General features: G+C 38.0%; 1 protein-coding gene across 1 annotated transcript in view; it reads right to left on the bottom strand.

Moving 5' to 3' along the window:
• Positions 1-21,064, bottom strand: part of cacna1ab (calcium channel, voltage-dependent, P/Q type, alpha 1A subunit, b) — an 81,183-nt gene that overhangs the window by 35,585 nt on the left and 24,534 nt on the right. Inside the window, exons 15-26 of the mRNA XM_079844138.1 lie at positions 20,875-20,992; positions 20,363-20,430; positions 20,135-20,241; positions 16,797-16,929; positions 14,338-14,858; positions 13,815-14,116; positions 13,165-13,300; positions 12,959-13,088; positions 11,267-11,326; positions 11,074-11,180; positions 1,605-1,704; positions 1,313-1,473 (exon numbers count right to left, since the gene is read on the bottom strand). Coding sequence (XP_079700264.1) covers positions 1,313-1,473; positions 1,605-1,704; positions 11,074-11,180; positions 11,267-11,326; positions 12,959-13,088; positions 13,165-13,300; positions 13,815-14,116; positions 14,338-14,858; positions 16,797-16,929; positions 20,135-20,241; positions 20,363-20,430; positions 20,875-20,992 — 1,943 coding nt within the window. The remainder of the gene's footprint in view (positions 1-1,312; positions 1,474-1,604; positions 1,705-11,073; positions 11,181-11,266; positions 11,327-12,958; positions 13,089-13,164; positions 13,301-13,814; positions 14,117-14,337; positions 14,859-16,796; positions 16,930-20,134; positions 20,242-20,362; positions 20,431-20,874; positions 20,993-21,064) is intronic.

Here is a 21,064-nt window from a genome sequence, read left to right as displayed (position 1 = left end):
CTTATTCTGCATGACCATATTGTACATCCCTTAATCATAAAATGTAGGTTTATAATCACTGAGATCCCAAATGTGAGGTAGTTAGGAGGGTTCGGAGGCTTGTTCCCCCGAGAAAATTTTGATTTCCATGATCTACATATGTGCATTTTAAGATGTTCTGAACGGCAAAAAATTTGATAACAATAGCTTGAAAACCATGTCAGTGGGGAGATATGACTGATTAAGTTTTTCCGTTTTCGTCAGTGAAGACAGTAAAACATATGTTAACTGATTTTTATATGTTTTATGAATAATTTTCAAAAACATGCTAATTTAGTAAAGACTACCAGGAAAGCTAAGTAACTAAATGTATTAAATTAATTCACAATATGCACACATTCATTAGGCCTACTATGCCCAATGTTGAGCTGAGCTTTTTTATTTACTGAATGCTTCAAATGGAATTATATTAATTTACAATATGCACACATTCATTAGGCTACTATTAATCGTATGCCTAATCTGAAGAAAACAGCTTTGTTAATATTTCTTGTTTATTAACTATATTATAAATGACATTACATAGGCCCATTTCAATTCAAAATGGTGAAATTAGACAAAAGTTTATTCATTTGCCTGAATATTTTTGTCATTTGTTTAACATTTCTGACTTAAAGAAGCAGCTGTCAAATATTAAATGTTTAGTTTAGCTATTTACATATCTCACACTTGACGTAGAGTCCTGCTACTAAAATTCGCGCTCAACCTCAGCAGCTTCTGTGCGTACATAAAGCCCACCTACTCTGATTTGATTGGTTTTCTCAAATATTTTGACATTGACGAGCGGTGACAGACCAATGAGGCTCAGATCAACGCACACACCTCTGCTTTAGACGCGCACTCGGCGCCGCTACGGATTTTAGAACATGCTGATTAAAAGACGGGACGAAGCCGAAGCCTCCCGCCAGTTTCATATGTTATAAAGGTTAATCACACATTTTTTAGGGGGGTTGGGCAGAAGTTTAGGGGGGGGCTGAAGCCCCCCTAAAAAGGGCCTAGTGAAGTCCATGATTGACACCAATCAGAATCCACTCGACTTTAAAGAGCTCAAACATTTAAGTGGCAAATGGCAAGTGGCAAATGACAGCACATGCTTATAATAAACAGACTGTTATCATGCGTTGGTGTGGATGCTAATATAGTTATCGATAAATTTATCTTTATCGTTCTTGGTGTGAACATGCCATAAGTGTATTATTGTTGACCATGTCGCCAAATTCATGTCACTTTTGAAAAACTGTTGCATGCAAAAATACATGTCATCTCTCCTTACCTGCAGTCACGGGCGAACTCTTTGGACTCGTCGGTACAGTAGAAGAATCGTCCCTTAAAAAGCTGCACGGCCACCACAGCGAAGATGAACATGAACAGCATGTAGACAATGAGGATGTTCAACACGTTCTTCAGAGAGTTTACTACACAGTCAAACACCGCCTGGGAGAAAGAGACAAATTAAATTAGTATAGTGCACTAATTTAGCTAACAAAACATGGGAAAATATGATGATGTGATAACATGTATCACAGCTGTGTAGGTGTACTGTATGTGTGTGGCTTTGACTGTACTTTTAGTTTTGGAAGACGTTTGATGGTCTTGAGTGGACGTAGCACCCTTAGGACCCTCAGAGATTTGATGACACTGATGTCTTTTCCCTTACTGCTCCCCCTGTGGAGTGGAGGCAAACAACAGGACATCAACATGATGTATGATGAGACAAAAAGAGTTACATTTTGAAAGACCTTCTCCATCACATTTCACTTTTAGACCATTCTTTAAGCTTCCATTTTACTCTTAATGTCGAAGATAGTTTCAAAATCACCATGCAACAGTTAATACTGTAGTGTGTATCATGTTGTAGACTAATTTCTTGTGGAATGCTTATCAAAAATCTGTTTGTTTTTTTGTCTTCAAGCAAGTTGTCACAGGCCTTCCGATTCACAACCATCGATGGTTTTCGGTCTACTTGTTGCCTTCTCTGGACATTCCAAAAGCATAACACATTCAAGTAAGTATCAAAACTGTCAGGCATTTTCTGGTGCAATGCCCAGCCAAACCTCTTTCTTTCTTTTTTTTGGTTTTTAGCTGTGTTAGAGCAGACAAGGGAATGGAGATCTGGGATATGGAGGCTGTTTGTGTTAATTGTAGGTAACATGACAAGACTGAGGGTTCACTGAGATGCAGAAGGCTAGCGGACTTGAGTCCAACTGTATCTTGTCCCTAGAAGAACTTGAGGAAGCTCAAACCAGGAGACAAAGACAAGTTACAAGGACATTTCATTGCATTCAAACCAATAAGGGAAACAAAAGGAAACACTGTCAATAAACTTCCTGCCACCAAAGCACATTTGGATTTTTACAAGAAAATCGTCAAGAAATGCTGGCCATTTTGAAGAATTTTTGACCAGGAAACTTGATGTGTTGTGCCATAGTTTGTCTACACTGGAAAGCGTCAAAGTTAAATATCCTAAAATATTCAGATCGCATACACGGTGTATGCGCATGCAAGGTGAAAAAAATAATTACATAATTGCTAACAGAAATCAGGGGGAATAAAATGGACTTTGCACGGGTTATTTATATAAATAAATGAATACTTGGTAAATAAATAAAAACAAACAAACAAATAAAAAACAAATATATATAAAATAAAATAATGCGGTTAATAATGGGTTAAAGGGGTACTTCAGTGCTGGGAAGATGAATGTGTATTTAAACTGGCTCATTTATGTAGTAGAAATGTGAAATTATTTTTTAATTTGGTGCCTTCTAGACCGAGAAAAGACAGAACATGTATTTTTGTCTCATGTGGATGAAAGACAACAACTCCCAGAATGCACTTGCTTCGCTGCTCAATGAGGCCACTCCCAAATCCACGGGTCCTGGTTATCACTTGCCCACCATGACACCGCCCCACCATCGTTTTGATATTCATAGTAATAAAATAGTTTTGTTCAGTTAGAGAACAGACACTACAATTAAAAACTGAACTTGTCTTTTCAATAAAGTGTGAGTGAGCCGAAACGAAAGTCACGTCACAAACGCAGCAAGAGTCAGATTTCATTCATCACAAGAGCGAAGAGCTGAGGTAAGCGCGGCAGTCATTCACAAAGCGTGTCCAGTATGGCGCATTATCAGATCATGCCTATGGAAGCTTAACTTTCATAGGAATTCATTGAAAAGTTGAAACACTCACTTTGCTCCGCACCGCTCCGTTATGAATGCCCGAGCCGAGCGGCAGCGGCCGTGGGCATTTACATTCTGTGAGTGAGATCCCACCCCTATGGGCGGGTTGAAAACATGCGGAACTAGCTCCTTATACTGGCTGTAGTCTCTAGCCTCTGGCCAAAGAATCCTCTGATGACGCAAAATGACAATATTTGCGTCACCGGAGGATTTTTTCCAGAAATAAAATGCATAATTCTCTCGTCTCAGGGGGACGTGAGGGGGGAAAGTACGATAATTCGAATATACTACCGGGTTTCTACTGATACAAAGCTTAATGCTAAATCGCTGAAGTAACCCTTTATTGATGAGTTAATTTAAATATATAATTAGTGCTGTCAAATTGCGATTAATATCTAACATAAATGTTTGCGTTTATATAATATTATGTGTGTCTATATATATAAATAAATGTGTGTGTGTCTGTGTGTATATATATGTATATATATATATATATATATATATATATATATATATATATATATACACATACATACACATACACACACACACACACACACACACACACACACACACACACACACACACACACACACACACACACACACACACACATATGTGCATCAATTTATATGTACTGTATGTAGACACACATATTATATAAACAAACTTTTATGGCTGGAGTAGATAAATTGAATCTACAAGTGGCGCTTCTAGAGTAGACTAGTCTAGTTAATGATTATGTTAGTGATCTTGCACCCAGTGTAGACAGAGTTAGCCATCAAGCATGAATCCTTATTGAGCCAAGCTCAGTGAATGAGACAGAGGTATTTTTTAAGTATTTACACAGGTGCCAAACAGAAACAGAGGTGAACTCTTCAATCAAGCGGCCAAGGCAGCTGTCTTTAACTATGAACTTCCAGGCAAGTCCCAGCTGAAGACGGGCCAGCTCATGGCAGATTGATTGAGTCAGAGCATTGGAAAAGGTCCAGCTACCGATAATCAATTACTCGCTCCTGACTGTGCTCAGAGAAAGGTGCGCAGTACCGTGAGCAGTGTACAAAAGTGTGATCTCTTCTGTAACTTTGTGTTCAGACGTTTAGGTCCACAGATGGACCCGTTATAACCAAAGTCACGGCAGAATAAAACAAGCAGTGGAATGGAGAGAACCAGAGTGGATGAGCAAAGAGGAAGGGAGGAGGAGGGATGGTCGGGAAGGGAAAAAGAAAGAAAGAGAGAGAAGCCATCGCGCGAGCTGGACGGTAGCCGTGCGACAATAAAGAGGGGAGACTTTACCGAGAGAGGCTCCTGTTGATCACCAAGGCGTAGACATAAGAGAGGGTCAGAGACAGACAGCGGAAGAGAGAAAGAGACAGAAAAGAGAGGAATACACACACAGAAAAAGAGAAAGAAAAAGAAACAAGATACTGGGGGTGGTCTAGCAGAGGAACAACATCAATATGAGAGACAGACAGACAGAGAAAAAGGACCAAACAAAAAACTCCAGCGAATGATTAAAAGAGTTGAAAGCCTCCGTGTTTAGATATATAAAACAACATACCAAGTCAAACAAAATTAAAGATGCACCAAGCAATGTTTTACATCTATAATAGGACTTTTGACACATGTTAATTAAAATTATTGCAAAATTGATCACGGTTGACAAATACACCTGAATTGGTCATTAAAAAACAACTGCTTTTGTGTGATACAACATCCCCTCCAATAGTTATCAATATTAAAACTTTGCTTAGTGCGTCTTTAAGTAATGTATTCCAAAAAAATTCTATAGACACATATAATTGACCCTTTGCCAAGCGCTGCCTACTTGGTTACTTTTATCCGCTCACACAAGCTTTACAGAACGTCTCATTGGAGTGAATTGGAGATTTTCATGAAATTCACCTAAATACGCTTATTTGTTTAATAATGTCTGTAAAATTTGGGGTAAAACTATCAAACAAAACATTTATTTGTATATTAATCGCATATTAGTCAGCAATAGTTGCTAAGGCGGGTTTTGTCAGTAATGTTGGAGGCAAGGATTAGCTAAGGGTCAATCAGTCTTAAAATTCAGATAAAACCCCTAAAACGTTAGAAAGCTGTTGAGAGATCTGATAAACGTAAGTAGTATACAGTTCTAAGATAAGATATCTATCTGTTCATTTCATAAACAAGCTCATTATCTGAGAGAAGATCAGCTTTTACCACTGTTTTGTTATATAGTGAGGACTGGAAGGTCTGATCTATGTCCTCTAGAAATGTGTTGCTGTACACTTATTTTTTTATTTGGATGCAAGATTGTACTGTACAGTGATAATAATATGTGCCCTGTTTTGCCCATGAGAGAAAAAAACCCCATACATATACTAAAATCAAATTATAATATCATAATACAATTAAAGTGTTCTGATCTGTTGATCAGATTTAGCTGCTTTATTAGTGATTAACTCATGCTCGCAATTGCCACACACACGGCTGATCTTTGTCGTATTGCCTGAATCATTCTCATACACTAACCCCAGACACAGTGCTTAATTTGTAAATGAGTAATTGCCAGATCAACAATTAGAAGGCGTTGAGACCTACACTAACCATAAAGTTTCAGTTTTCCCGGAACATACAATGACGTCACTAAATGGTGACGGCACAACTGTAAGAGCATCGTTCACAAATTTCTGCACGGCCCTAACTACAGCCTAGTGTATTATACTGTCACATATACAGCTACGTTGAGACCAAAAATCATTCAGTTGATCAGTGATATTCTCTCACCGACGACAACGTTGCCTCTTCCGTTACATCAATTTCTGATTCTGACTGATCTAATTAGTATTAGCAGTTACTTTGGGATCTATTTTTATCAGAAACACCATCATCTTTACTCATGGATAAGAAAAACAAAAATATGCTCGACTTTTTGACATTTTGGCAATATTAACTTATTTTTATTAGAATAATTCATCAGGTATATACACTCTCTCCAAACTTTATGCTTTACTGCGTGCAAAACAATAAGCAGTAAACACCAACCAATGAGAGAAAAATATAGCCTATATGCTGAGGGCCAATAGCAAAACATAACCTCCAAATATGAACCTATGTTCGTTATGTCTTGCTCTGTCTTTCACACGCACGCACTGTCACAATGTTATGCACTTGTTTGAGCTGGATCGTTTATAAACAAATGCCGGAACGCAAAAATCTAAAATCTGACATTTTCAGGAACAGGATCCGGCTCAAATTAAGCACTTGCCTGCCAGATATTTGGCAGGTCTTTACTCTGGGCTTGTCCCGAATCAATAACTGGGGATTCAAACTTGTCACACTTATAGATTAGGACAACCCACTGCGGTAGGAGAATCCTCCCTCTGCCATGCCAACTCTGAGAGCAGGGGGAGATTCTTGCCACCTTAGCCTTGAATCAGCACACTGTATCAGACACTAGAGCCAGAATGGAGGTGAAATCCATAACTGATTGCAGTGGAGCCAAAATGGCCGCCACACTGCAGTCGCCTCAAGGTGGCAGTGTGGGACGGTATTTGTTTGAGTGACTTTCAAGCAGCACATACAGTCCACAATCCCACTTCAACAACCCAAACTTACAACACCTATTTGTTTACATGCTTCGCAGGTATTTGTAATAACTTCATTCTTTATTATAAGAATGAAGGTGCCAAAAGCATAATCATTTGTTGAGTCGTTTTGTTCTTATTGTGAGACTATAACACACGGGCAAGCCTTTCCTCCACCAAACCAAGGTATTCTGGGTAATCAGAGATGCTTGTGTGTCATATGACCATGCCTATACCCAGAATGCATCCATTTAGAAAGCATTATGTAGTGGAGAGAACAAGACTTAAAGCAATAGTTCACTCACAAATAACATTGTCATTATTTATTCACCCTTATGTTGTATCAAACCTGTAAGCTGTTTTTTTTTTAAAAACCATGGAACACAAAATGTGGCATATTGGAAAAAAACAACAACATACAGGTTTGGAACAGCATGACGGTGAAAAATAATCACAGGTTATAATGAAAGGGTATATCCTTTCATTTCATATGTGCGTGAGTGCGAGAGAGAATGAGATGAAGGACAGAAGATGACCAAAAACACCAATTAGGAATGAGAAGCGACTGTCAACCTGGAGTCTTCGTTTCTTGTATTCCTTTACTATATCCTTCTATATATCTTGTTCTCTCTATCTCTCCCCATCTCTTGTGGTCTCTCTTTTTCACTCACTTTGTCAGACTCAACAAATGGAGGCCCAAATGATAAACAGCTTGACAGCTGGAGTCTGTCCAAGGCAGCTTAGTGCTGATGGAGATGAGAGGAGAGGAGAGGAGGGGAAAGGAAAGAAGAGGAGAGGTGAGGAGAGGAGAGGAGGGGAAAGGAAAAGAAGGGAAAGGAGGGGAAAGGAAAGGAAAGGAAAGGAAAGGAAAGGAAAGGAAAGGAAAGGAAAGGAAAGGAAAGGAAAGGAAAGGGTGATTGGATGGGGAAGAATTGTTTGTTGATAGGGTGGAGGGGGTTCATTTAGATTAGGGTCAGGGGAGGGGAATGAAAACTAGGCGTTACGTGTGGAGTGATTTTTAACTCAAAGCAGCATTTAAACATATCAGGCCATGTGTATTCGAACATACTGTACGGTCTGATAGGTTTCACTACAGGCATTCAGCTAATCCCTATCAGCATACCATGTGCCTTCTCTTGGCAAATATTTCAGTAAATATAGGGGGAAAAAATGGCTAAAATTACTCTTGTCTTCAGTATCACATTCGAATATGCTGATTTGGTGCTCAAAAACATTTCTTATTATAATCCATGTTTAAAACAATTGTGCTGCTTAATATTTTTGTCTAAACAGTGATACACTTTTTATAAATATAAAGTAAAAAAGATGACTGATACTACTTTTGACAGTAGTGTATATAATTTTAAAAACAATGATTAGCTTAAATCTCAAATCTGCATATTAAATTTGAGGCCAGTGCATGTATGCTGATAGTTTGACTGATGTAAATAATCATGTCCACCTTCCTCAGTCCCTGAATTTTATTGCTTGGTGGGGCCAATGTTGCTTGTAAAGGAGTTTGGATAGCAAAGTGTTAACAATGACAAAACAGTTTGACAAACAGTAAAGCAAATGACAACTTAAAGGGTTAGTTCACCCAAAAATGAAAATTAATTTTAATGAAAAAAAAAACCCAATTCTGTCATTCATTTCTTAATGACCCTCATGTTGTTCCAAACCTGCAAGACCTTCGTTCATTTTCAGAACACAAATATATTAAACAAAGATATTTTTGATGAAATCCAAGAGCTCTCTGACCCCTCCATAGACAGCAATGTAATTAACACTTTCAAGGTCCAAGTGACTCCAGTGGTTCGATCTTATTGTTATGCACCTTTCTGGGCCTTGAAAGTGTTAATTACAGGAGGGGTCAGAGAGCTCTCGGATTTCATCAAAAATATCTTAATTTGTGTTCCGAAGATAAACAAAGGTCTTACAGGTTTGGAACGACATGAGGGTGAGTAATTAATGATTGAATTTTCATTTTTGGGTGAACTAACCCTTTAAGACAATTTCCAAAGGCTCTTGGTTAGCTAGCAAGTTGCTATTTAAAATTGATTTTTCAGATTTACTAGCAGCATGTGAATTGAAGGTGATTTTTTCTTTTAAAGTCACATGTTATGATGTTGGCTAAATGCGCAGCCGGAAATATAATTTGAACTGAATACACATGCAATAATGTAAGCGCATGCAATCACACAAAATCAACAAATAGATGCCTATATTAAAGTCAAAAAAGATCTGAAACTATTCACAAGATATTTATTTACTTACCTATTTTGTTATCCTATTATTATTCCAAAGCCTTGTTTAAAAGTATGCAGACACTTTTAATGCCACAAAGACTAGTGCAATCCACCACATAATCTTGCACATATGAAACACTTGTTTCTTGTATACACATATCTGGCCTATGGGGCTGAGGAGGATGTACTAGATCAAACATGCACAACAGACACTTACAAGAATAACAAAAAAGGGCTAAACAAGAGTAAAAATCATTCCACGCTCAAAGCCCCATCAGCAGTTCACTTGCTCTCCTTTCTTAGTGACTAGCTGAACTTCCCGCTCTGGGGTTCAGCTTTATTCTTCAACCACTCTCTTTATATCCCCAGGCTGCTGCTCCCCCAGGCCGTGCAAAGGAAAGAAACGAGAGTACCTGTGGCAGGACGGGCTCTCGCTGATCCAGACATGGAAACCGCCTGGGCACTTAAGGGCTACAGGTGCCTGGAGACCCCTCACCCCCACAGAGCCCCAAAGGGCTCAAAACTACCCTTCTCAGCAGGGGGAAGGTGTGAGGGGACAAGGTTATGATGAATACTTGGTTGGTGGAGTAATGACGGATGGAAAAGAGCCCTGATACTCCAACAAAACAAACATTTTGCTTATGTTTACCCAATTCTGTAAATTACATATCATGGTAGAGTTTCTAAAAAGCAAATCGAATAAATATCTCACTAAATAAATAAATGAATGTATTAGTAAAAGTTTAATGGATTTAGTTATTTATTTTTAATTAGTTTTACATTGCATCATGGTAGAGTTTCTAAAATAATAAAATAAATAAATTAGTCAATAAAATTAATTAGAAAAAAACATTTAAATTAAATGTACTAAAAGAAACTAATTAAATGTATTTAAAACTAAAACAGTTTTTAGTTTCACGTTTTGTGTCATGGTAGAATTTCTAACAAAATTAAATAAATGAATAAATAAATACATACATACATAGCTTTATTAGTAAAGTAATTTATATTAATTTGAAAGTAAATTTTTTTTTTTTTTTTTTGCATTGTGTCATACGAGTATACTTTAGTCTAAGATTTTTATCCTAAACTTCTTTTTAAGAAATAAAAAGACACAAATGACAGTTATTGACATAAAAAAGAATGTGCTGTAAAATAAATGTGGATATTACAGGCCACATAATTTGCCCTTATAAGAATTTAATGAAAAATGTTTTAATATTGAAATATCTAACTGTGGTATTTTGGGAAAACTAAGAACAGCTTGGGACAATGTTAAGATCTCATTTGAAACTCACGTGTCAGATAAGTGCTGACATTAGGAGAACATTTTGAGACACATCTGAGATTTGAGTAGAATTCTCCATTTGCTCCATTTGGATCATTTCACTAAGATCCCATTTGCGTTTGTTGGTTTTGACTGGAGTTGTTTCAGAGAATCTAAAGTTAATGAATTGATTGAATGTCACGGTTAAAGAAGGAAAGAAAGAAAAGTTGTTTTAGCACCAGGAGGAAGGACAGAGTGTGAGATGAGATACAGGATGAATGGTGTGGGACGAAAGACAGACGGACAAACAGAAGTGTCGGACACACAGTATAATGGAAGGCAGAAGTTTGTGTGCATCACATAGAACTAATGGTAGGAGTTGAATGGGAAAGAAATAGGGGACTGGCCAAGAAGAAAGCTGGGGGAGCTCATTGGTGACAGAGAGAATATAGAGGTAGACAGGCCGGTCCTGACAGAAAGCGAGTGTTTGTGTGAGCGCGAGTGTGTATAAAGAAAGACCTTCATCTTTGTGGCTGATTGAGAGAGACAGAATGCAAGTGACAAAAAAAATTGAAATAGAGAGCTGAGAAAAAGAGCATGTAGTGCTGACAGGAGAAGAAAAGAGGAAGAGACCAAGAGAGAAAGGGGCAGGAAGTATTAAAGAGGCTCCAGGGTGGCAGTGGGGCAACAAGGTGGCAGAAGAGAAGATAAGGGGCAGCAGGCAGCACTGTGGGTCAGGAAACGGTGGAGTAAAGGGCACTTACGTGAAGGCAAAGGCTATCAGGGCACCACTAACCACTACAAAGTCCAGAAAGTTCCAAAGGTCACGAAAATATGAGCCCTCATGCAAAACCAAGCCTAACACAACCATCTGAAACACAGAGCAGAGAATTAAAGCAAATAGATAAAATGACACACTAAGAAGCCACCACACAAATCATCTCGTGCACACTTTACCTTGATGAGCATTTCAAACGTGAACACACCAGTGAATACATAGTCAAAGTAACGCAAAACCTGGAAAACAAAGCAAATGCATTGAAAACGTTTGCCATTAAATGCAGTCTATATGAGAACAAAACAACCACAAAGTGAAATCTGATTGGTCCAAAATACTGCAGATGTTAAGATTTTTTTAATGAAAGTATATTAGATTTATTTGAAAGTAAAATGTGTTTTTGTTTCACGTTATATGTCATATAAGTAATCTTGCCTCAAATATTTCTCTTTAAGTCCCTTTAGAAAAATAAATGAGACAATTACTGACATAGAAAATGAATGTTCTATAAAATAAATGTGGATGTCATAGGCCACATAATTTGGCCTTGAAATGTTGGAGTTCATATTAAAATCTTCAACTGAGGTAAACTGAGTGCAGCTTGAGGCAATGTTAAGATCTCTTATAAAACGTATTTGTCCAAATTACTGCACTACATAGCTGTATGTTAGGGGTGTAACGGTACACAAAACTGACGGTTCGGTACGTACCTCGGTTTTGAAGTCACGGTTCGGTACGGGTTCGGTACAGCAGATTTACAAAATTGCTTTTGTTATTTTTATTAAACAGTGGTTTACTGAAAAAATTGTGTCTGTCTTTAAATGACTTAAATTATAACTAAAAGTTTCTTAAAGATAATGCTGTAAAATATCCAGGGAGCCCTTACTTACACATTACTATAATATTAAAGGTTAACAACAGAGCCAAAACTATTTGCCTAAATTCAATTGCTATTTATTTTTAGATATAATAATCAACGCTCAAATAACATTTTGTATAGAGACAGAACGTATTTATGCCACGCCCAGACCGGGGGGGGGGATCCAACGCTCTCCATTGACTTTGCATTGCGTGAGGCTGCCTCCTTGTCATTTCGGACACAAAACTAAAACAAAAGCTAAACAAAACCCAGAACCAAAAACCCAGAAGTTTTTATAAGCTGTTGACCCAAAAAACGAGTGTTTAAGAAGACAAAAGTGGATGGTTCTGGGTTTTGTTTAGCTTGTTTGCTGTACACTTTGTCACATATCAGCTTTTGACAAGGACAAGGAGGCAGCCTCACGCAATGCAAGTCAATGGAGAGCGTTTTGATTGTTTCATTGTTTGATTGATGACTTCTGAGGTAAATGTGATGCTACGTGACATTGTTCTCAAGCTGTTTTAATATTGACATCTTTCCCCGGTTGAAACACTGATTGAGCGATTATACCACATATGATAAGTTTCAGTAAATTGTAATGTATCCTCAACATACCTTAAAATATGAATTCATGTTTATTCTTTAGAAAGAGATGATCGCGTTCACACACGCGTGCGCGCAGCGGCCACTTGAACTGACGCGCCTATACAGTGATCAGTCACGTCACATTAAAGAGCATCATTGGAATTTTGTGATAAAATGGACTGAATACTTAATATGTTCGTGTGGGAACTCGGTTGAAGTGTGTTCCGCACTTAAAACAAGCCGACTGTTAAAGATTGCATTCAGAACCGGTACAACCCTGTACCGAAACGGTTCGGTACGAATATGTGTACCATTACACCCCTATTAAACACCTAAAACTGTTCTGGTTGGTGGTATTTTCAAGTGGGCAGAACATTACTTCTAGAAAGGTTTGAACACAAAAAAAAATTCAGAACATTAGTCTTACGTTGTTTCGAGGTGATTCTGGCACCACAGGATCTTCAGCCGCTAATGCAATACTGCTCATAGCGATGACTGACAGAATACACATCTCGAAATAACGTAGCGTCAATATGTAGTGACAGCATCTCCGGAACCTGAAAACTCACATTGGTTATGATAAATAACATTTACTTTGCACACATGCACTTACACAGTTGAACACACACTTACGGGTTGGTTGTGGATAGGATGAAACAGGAACTGAATGGGGGAATAGGTTTGGGGCCGTCTTCGTCGCCACCATTGTCTTCCTCCTCCTCTTTCTTCTCTCCTTCTTTACCTGGCTCTGTGTTGGCATTTTTGTTCACTGGACAATGAAGGGAATGTGGCAAGAAAGTAATGTTCAGAAATCCACAAACATAATCAAGTATCAAACAGTCAAACATCAGCTTTTTAAACATAATTTTCAGCAAATCTAGTCCAAATGCATACATTAACATTGCCATATTAATTTTTTCAGCAACCAATCTCAAGCTGCATTTAACACATTTGACCACATTTAAAACCAGTTTTTCTTTTAAAATCAATGCAATAAAATGTAAACAAAGATGTGTTGATGTGGGCCTAAGATTTACAGAAATGAAAATGATGTTATAAAACTGTTATAAACTGTTTTTGCCCCTACAATGAAAGTCAATGGGGTCAAAACCAACACTGGCCTATTGATTTGTATTGTATTGTATGAATATAAAAAAATCTCTTTTGTGTTTTACTGAAGAAAAAGAAAACGTATAGGCTTGGAAAGATATGAGGGTCCTGTTTTACTTGTTAAATATTTCTAAAGTTTTCTATAATCACATAAGCACATACGCATCCCTCACCTTGTAACTTGGCATTAAATGAGGGGTAAATCGGGGGCATATCTATGGCAGTGTGGTCGAGTTTGCTGGGGGTTTTGGTGGAGTCTGTCAGAATGAGACTGCTGTCATGGTGATCTGGTCCACGCAGATTCAGCAGGTTATTGGCCTGCTCTGGGTCACAGTAGGGGTCATAAAGATCAGGATCAGGGTCATGGATGGCCATCTTGCTGCTGTTCCGCAGGTTGTCCATATCCTCACTGTACTGGCTCTCCGCGTGAGGAAGACCTGGCTGAATTGGACGAGCCGTCGATAAACTAGCCTCTCTTAAAATAAATAAATGAATAAAAAAGTGGGGAAAAGAGGTTAACAGCTGAAACAACAGCTGTTTAGATCTGTGAGGAAGTGAACGTAACAACAACATTAACATTCAAAGATTAATTTCAGTTGATTCATTTAGATGATTCTTGCAAATGATTCACCGATTCAATTAAATTCATCAAGTTCCTGCTTCAAACGAACAGAGACACAAATTTAGCACACTCACTTTCTAGCTTGATGCTGTCGACTCCGTTCCCTATCCCTCCTTCCATCTCCATCCCCATGGTTTCCATGGCGATGCCTCCTCTGCCTCTTCTCTTGGCCCTCCTCCCCTTCTCCTCCTGTCTCTCCTCTGCTGTGGTGTTCTCTGTGTCTCCTCCCTCTTTCTCCTCCATCTTCATCCCTCCTTCTGTGCTGGTGGTGTCGGGGTCGCCTCTGCTCCCCTGCACCCTCCACGTCCTCACCTCCTCTCTGGGCACATTCGCACCCTGCCTCCCCCAGCTCTGGGTGGTGTAGGGACTGGCAACTGGAGTGTGTGTGGTGGTGGTGATGATGATGATGACTGTGATGGTGGTGGTATCGGGGCTGGTGCTGCAAGTATTCTTCACCCCTCTGCTGGTTCAGCTCCTGGGGGTTTGGTTCACCCGGTCGGGGCTTGTTGGTATTGTTGTTGCGGTTCTCCTGAGGATTAACAACTAGTGGGCGGTCCAAGTGGGTCTTCATGTCAGGACGGTTGCGGTAGTTCATCTAGAGATACAAAAAGTAGATTTGATCAATTCAAAAAATTAACTTTCCTAAGAAGAAGAGTAGCGAACATGAAATCAAAATTTACATTATTAATATGTTACCAAACCTGTTTTTTTTTTTTTTGTGAACTGGGAAAGCAGTTGAACCCCTGTAGTCACATGGACTATTTTAACCTCTGGGACCATCTTTGGGATTTCGCCTGGTTTTGGCCTACCCAAATTGAAAAGCTGTATCATGTTGTATGCTAGATTTATACAAATGGATCTGAAGGGAGGACCCGCCCCCATTAAAATTGAAAGTATATACATGATGATGTCATGCCTGTACAGGGTCCGCAGAGTTTAAGTGGTTAATAATGTATTTCCTACCTTTCTGGGCCTTGAAAGTGTTAATTAAATTGCTGTCTATGTGGGTCAGAGAGCTCTCGGATTTCATCAAAAATATCTTAATTTGTGTTCCAAAAATGAAAAAAGGTAAAAAAGCGTAATTAATGACAGAATTTAAATTTTTTGGGTGAACTAACCCCTTAACATAATGGTCGATTTGAAATAATTTTTTACATCTAATGTTAAAATGTTTTATTATTTTGGTAAAATAAGTTATTTTAAATAAATAAGTAAAATAAAACACTAAAAACCAAAGTCAATCATTAAAAATGTTCCCAAGATTATAATATACTATATATATATATATATATATATATATATATATATATATATATATATATATATATATATATATATATATATATATATATATATATATATATATATATATATATATATATATATATATATAAAATATATTATATTAGAATTTGCTAAAGAGTACATTTAAAGGGTTAGTTCACCCAAAAATGAAAATTCTGTCATTAATTACTTACCCTCATGTCGTTCGACACCCGTCAGACCTCCGTTCATCTTCGGAACAGAAATTAAGATATTTTAGTTGAAATCTGATGGCTCTGAAAGGCCTCCATTGGCACAATGGCACTCTTCACTCTCAAGACCCTTAAAAGGTACTAAAGACGTCGTTACAAAGTCCATCTCACTACAGTGGTTCTAAAATAACTTTATGAATCGGCGACAATAGTTTTTGTGCGCAAAAAAACCCTAAATAACGTCTTACATAGTGATTACGATTTCAAAACAAAGCATCATGAAGCTTCGAAGCGTTATGAATCACTGAGTCGATTCAGCGGTTTGAATCGCCAAATTTCAGCAGTTTGGCGGTTTGACACGCGATCCGAATCATGAATCGGCTCAGTGATTCATCGCCGATTCATAAAGTTATTTTAGAACCACTGTAGTGAGATGGACTTTGTAACGACGTCTTTAGTACCTTTTAAGGGTCTTGAGAGTGTAAAGTGCCATTGTGCCAATGGAGGACTTTCAGAGCCATCAGATTTCAACTAAAATATCTTAATTTCTGTTCCGAAGATGAACGGAGGTCTGACGGGTGTCGAACGACATGAGGGTAAGTAATTAATGACAGAATTTTCATTTTTGGGTGAAATAACCCTTTAACTGTAAGTTATGGGTTGGCAAGATTTGAAGTATTATTACAATTTAAAATGACTGTTTTCTAGTTTAATGTATATTTTCAGCATCATTACTCCAATCTTCAGTGTCACATGATCCTTCAGAAATCATTCAATATGCTGATTGGTTGCTCAAAAAACATTTTTAATTATTTATGCTGCTTAATATTTTTGTGGAAACATTTTTTTCAGGATTCTTTGATGAAGAGAAAGTTCAAAAGAACAGTATTTATTTGAAATAGAATTGTGTAACAGTTAGTCTTCACTCTCATTTCATTTAAATGAATGCATCCTTGCTGAATAAAAGTTTTCTTTCTTTCTTTCTTTCGTTCTTAAAAAAGAACGTCCTCAACAAAACATCATCACTCTTCATTCGGGATCTATGAACTGCCTCTGACCTTCCAGTGATCTTCTGCATCAAGTTCATTGTAAAGTGCCTCTCTGCTGGTCATCAGGTTCTGTCTGCGAATCTCGCTTGTGCGCTGCTCCCACACCGACTTAGAACCTTTCGAGTTCTTCTGCTGCTCTTTACTACAGAATGAAGAAATAGAGACAGATAGAAAAAGAATGATTTTAACCAAGGGAGGAAGAAAAGCCTAGGTTTTCCTTCACTAAAGCACCTATGAGCGATGACCCAGGGTGGAACGAAATGATGGTGTCCCTTAGTCCCCAGCAAGAGAACATGGATGTGGCTCATGAATTCTGTGAAGGGGAGAGGGGGAGGGGAGGATGACATACTGAACAATAGCATTGAGCACTGAGACATGTTCAGACAGACAGACAGACAGACAGAGAGAAGGAGGCAGAGATGGATCGAGACCAAAACAGCGATACAAGCAGCCCTGTGCTTGCAATGCTGCTGTGGAGGAGACAGTGTGTGTCATCACAGCCAATGATACCTCAGCCTCAGTGTTACAACACAAAACTGCAGCTACAGCAGCTGGTAACATAAAAAAACATCCATACAAAACATGAGGAAGGCGAAAAGAAAAAGAAAAAGGGATACAGAACAAAAAATGAGTAAGTAAATTAATAAATACCAGTCCAGTAAACTGTCTGTGGCATCGATACGTTCAGATTTTACTGTAACTCTGAGGAGAGGGGGTTGAAACAAGGAACATAAAAACAACGCTGCCACAACTATCACAAAAAACAGCTAACAAAGCGAACAGGCCTCACACGGGGGCCCGTTCACTGAAGGTAACTTGCTTGGTTAGTCAAATATGTTTAGGGATGGCTTGGTATAAACCAGGAATTTTGCGCTTTTCAAAAAAAGGAAGATCTCCAGCTTCTCAAACCTGACTAACTATTCCAAATTCCAGGTTTGTGCCAAGTTATCCCTAAACTTATCTGACTAACCACAGTCAACATATTTATTCACTGAACAAAAATAAATAGACTAAAAGTATATTTTCACTATAAATGTGTAACCATGTCCTAATCAGACACAATAAAGTGACGAAAGTAAAATCTCACAGGTTTAAAATCTCTGTGTAACTATGTTAAATATCAGATATGTTCTGCTTGATTGTTTCACCATGTTCAGCATTTTTAATTTCAGTGTGGAAAGACAAATGGTCTCGCTGAAAACTCGTCGCATCATGCCTGGTTAGGTCATAGTGTAAGTGTTAGTTGATTGTAATATACACACATACACGCACACACACACACACACACACACACACAAAAAATGAAAACATATTATTGACCACTTTTAGTAACTGAATGAAGAATTTAATGAGGAACCACACCTTACAGCGTAACCACAAAAACACACGTCACACACAGATACCACACATACAACTGTAAATTTAACTGAGGCATGCATCCAGAAGATTTATCAAGACATATGCATTTTCATGATATTTTTATAATTATTGTGGTCTATTTGGGGGTTTGGAAGCCCCTGTTTACAGCCTGCTTTACAAACATAAGGAAAAGAGCAGCTTAGGCCTTCTGCAAAATAGGGGTGTCGAAATTAATCGGTTCCGCGATGCAAACGAGGACGATTCAGTATCGGTTCAGTATTAGACCATAACCGATTATAATGTATTGATTATTTTGTGGCGTCATTTGTCACGTACGTGCATTGTTGCGGTAGCATACAATGGCAGAGGGAGGCAAGACGCGAGTGCGAGTAATTAAAATGCCCCATCTACTTTAAAAGCCGACATCTGGGCACATTTCGGCTTCTATGAACAACCTGGTAAGCACGACCTGGAGAACACACCCGCTGTGTGTAAATCAAAGCTATCTGATGTATCAAAATTATTTCATTTACACTTGGGCACATAAATGTATCTCGGCCAAACGGATATAAATCCAATCTTCAATTCCCGCACAATATGCAGATTTATTGGAGTTCACGTCACCGAAAACAACAGATATGAGCTGCATTTTATTGATCATCAGCTAATTTCAATATCAAAGACCGCAAATTGAGAGATCATTCAGTTTCTTTACCTTTAATGAATACGATTGTATGTTGAGCACCTACGACTTTACTTTCAGTAGTTTGTGCGTTTGCTTGATGAAGAGATACGCAGCTGCTTGTCTGCGGCGATGCGTGCTTCAGTAGCGCGGTCATATCGGGCTATAACATGTAATATAGCCCATAACACGCTTTCACGCATAACATTTTTTTTGCATTGTTGCGAGGAGTAAAATGTACATATGTGGTTTCAACAACCAGATGCATTTAGACTTTAGTTTTGACTGTAATGCTGCCCAGACCACCACCTGAAGTGGCTTTTAGTATTTTGTGTATTTGTTCCTGTTGTCTTATGTATTCTGTGCCCAGACTTGAGAGTTTTTTTCATACATTTAAGAAGCGTGTTTTCTTTGAGCAGGTAAAGGTTCAGCTCATATAACTGACTGACAAAATTGTATACATGAGGATGCAGTGCATCGGCAATGCATTGTGATGCATCGTGATATCGAATTGAACCGAATCGATGACATGATAATCGTAATCGAACCGAACCGTGAGACCAGTGTAGGTTCACACCCTTACTGCAAAATATCTATTTTTGTGTTCTTTGCAATAAAACAAAGTCAAGGGGATAACAAAGGATTTGGAACAACATACAAATGACAAATATTTCCATTTTTGGGTGAACTATCCCTAACAGAAACAGAAATGGTCCTGAGGGAGTTTCATACTGTATGATCAGGCAGGTTTGAGCAAGTCTGCTGGAAAGTGAATTAGAGTGGATTTACTCAAACAAGATGATAAAAATAAGCTGACAGACTAAGCTAAACTCAGCTAAGCTAGGCTTTAAGCATTTAAACCAGCTTACAGTACCAGATCAAATGTATGTGACATAAGACAAGGCCTCTTACAGTAATAAAGTTAAAGTGTACTATACTATGTCAGTTTCTTATATTAATGTGCCAGTGTATTAGGACTCATTTGCATATGTATGCATATTCATGGTATTTATGTGTCACTGAGTGTCAGAGGTGTCTTGTAAGAAATTCACCTTTTGATCATGAATATTTATGAAAAACTGGGCTTCATTGCTATGGTGTGTGTGTCTCTGACCTAGCTATTACTTTTGGGCACAACATTGGCAAAAATTGTCCCCTGAATTCAGTTTGTTCGATCCACGGCAGTCATTGTTTTTGCAATTCACCATTAAGACAAATAGAAGTCAAAAGAAACATACCCATATCCAATTTGTGTGTGTTTCTGTATTTGTAAAGGTGTTGATTTTTAGTGTGTAGAGTAACTCACGCAGCAATAGAGAGGTTGGCAGCAGACAGTGGGCTCACTTCTGCCACTTCTTTTGCTTTCTGGAGAGCAATCTTTTGTGATGTGGCCTCCTCTTCCTCTTGTTCATCCTAGAAAATAAAAAAGTACAATAGTGACAGCCGCTAACCATACATGGCATATCAAAATTTGCTAAATGGTTCTGGGGAGAAGAATGAATGGTAAATATGAAACTGAGAAATTGTGTTTAACCTTAGTTAGTTCCTGAGCATTGGCCAGGTTGTCCACAGCGATAGCCAAGAATACATTTAGTAGTGTGTCTGAGAGGACAGGCGTTAAGAAACAACAGACAGGACTTAGACACTGTGACCTGATAATAAGAGGATAGTTCTAAATATACGTTACCGGATCAATCAAACCACATTCGTAGGTTGTCGAAATAATATAAGCAATAATAAAAGCAGCACAACTGTTTTCAACTTTGATAATAATATGAAATGTTTCTTGAGCACCAAATCAGACACTGAAGACTGGAGTAATGGCAGCTAAAAATTCAGCTTTGTCATCGCAGAAATAAATAACATTTTAAAATATATTAAAATAGAATTATTTTGATAATAATTCACAATATTACTGTTTTTACTGTATTTTTATAAAATAAACACAGCCATGGTGAGGACTTTTTTCAAAACATAAAAAAATATACCAACCCGTCATGTAGTAACGAAAATGCTTGTGTGTTTGTATGTGATTAAGAAGGATACAGTTGCCAAAGAGTGTGAGGACAATGAAGAATACGGAGAAGATCATTCCTTTGTCCACCCCTCCCTGAGACTTAATGCCATCATACATCACCACGTTCCAATCCTCTCCTGTTAGAATCTATATAAACATATACAATATATAAACAGGTGTTTTTGTTTTATCACATAAAACAGAATGTATGCATATTTG

Source organism: Gobio gobio (genome assembly GCF_949357685.1).
Source record: "Gobio gobio genome assembly, chromosome: 19".
Lineage (NCBI taxonomy): Eukaryota > Metazoa > Chordata > Actinopteri > Cypriniformes > Gobionidae > Gobio > Gobio gobio.
The sequence above is the reverse complement of the archived record's forward strand: the minus strand, read 5'-3'. Positions and strand labels throughout refer to the sequence as shown.